General features: G+C 63.9%; 1 protein-coding gene across 1 annotated transcript in view; it reads left to right on the top strand.

Moving 5' to 3' along the window:
* LOC104490689 (homeobox protein Nkx-2.6-like) overlaps nt 1–187 on the top strand; it is a gene marked incomplete at its 5' end in the record, with an annotated part of 700 nt that extends 513 nt beyond the window's left edge. Inside the window, one exon of the mRNA XM_010133011.1 lies at nt 13–187. Coding sequence (XP_010131313.1) covers nt 13–187 — 175 coding nt within the window. The remainder of the gene's footprint in view (nt 1–12) is intronic.
* Nucleotides 188–485: the final 298 nt, after the last annotated feature.

The raw sequence follows: 485 nt of genomic DNA, 5'->3' as shown, positions 1-485 counted from the left end.
CTCCTTCTACAGTGCCTACAGCAGCAGCCCGTATGGCGGAGGCTATGGCGGGGGCTATGCTGGGGTGACCCCCAACGCCACCCCCAGCAGCCCCGCTGTGAACGTGAGCTTGGGCATGGCCAGCGCTGCTCAGCACCAGCCCGCGTGCTTGCAAGCCACCGTGCAAGCGGGAATCAGGGCTTGGTAGCTGGCCATGGCGGTGAGGACGGCCTGAAAAGCACTGAGGAAAGCCCCCCCCCACCCCGCTCCAGAGCCCAGCCTTCCTCGGGACCGGAGCCGAATCCCAAGGGTTTCTGTCAGCCCGGACAGTGGGACATCTCCGGAGCATCCAGGCAGCTCGTGTGGTCACCTCTCTGCAAAGGCAGGTCAGGAGGGAGGGGGCCGCTGCCACTCCAGCATCACGACTCTGGCGACACAGTGACTGAGGACTTTTATTTATTTGAACACGAATGGTTCGGCGTCTGGCCCTTCCCGCTGCCACAGAG

Source organism: Buceros rhinoceros, unplaced genomic scaffold, assembly GCF_000710305.1.
Source record: "Buceros rhinoceros silvestris isolate BGI_N320 unplaced genomic scaffold, ASM71030v1 scaffold25233, whole genome shotgun sequence".
NCBI lineage: Eukaryota > Metazoa > Chordata > Aves > Bucerotiformes > Bucerotidae > Buceros > Buceros rhinoceros.
Note: the sequence above shows the minus strand (reverse complement) of the source record. Positions and strands in the feature narration are given on the sequence as shown.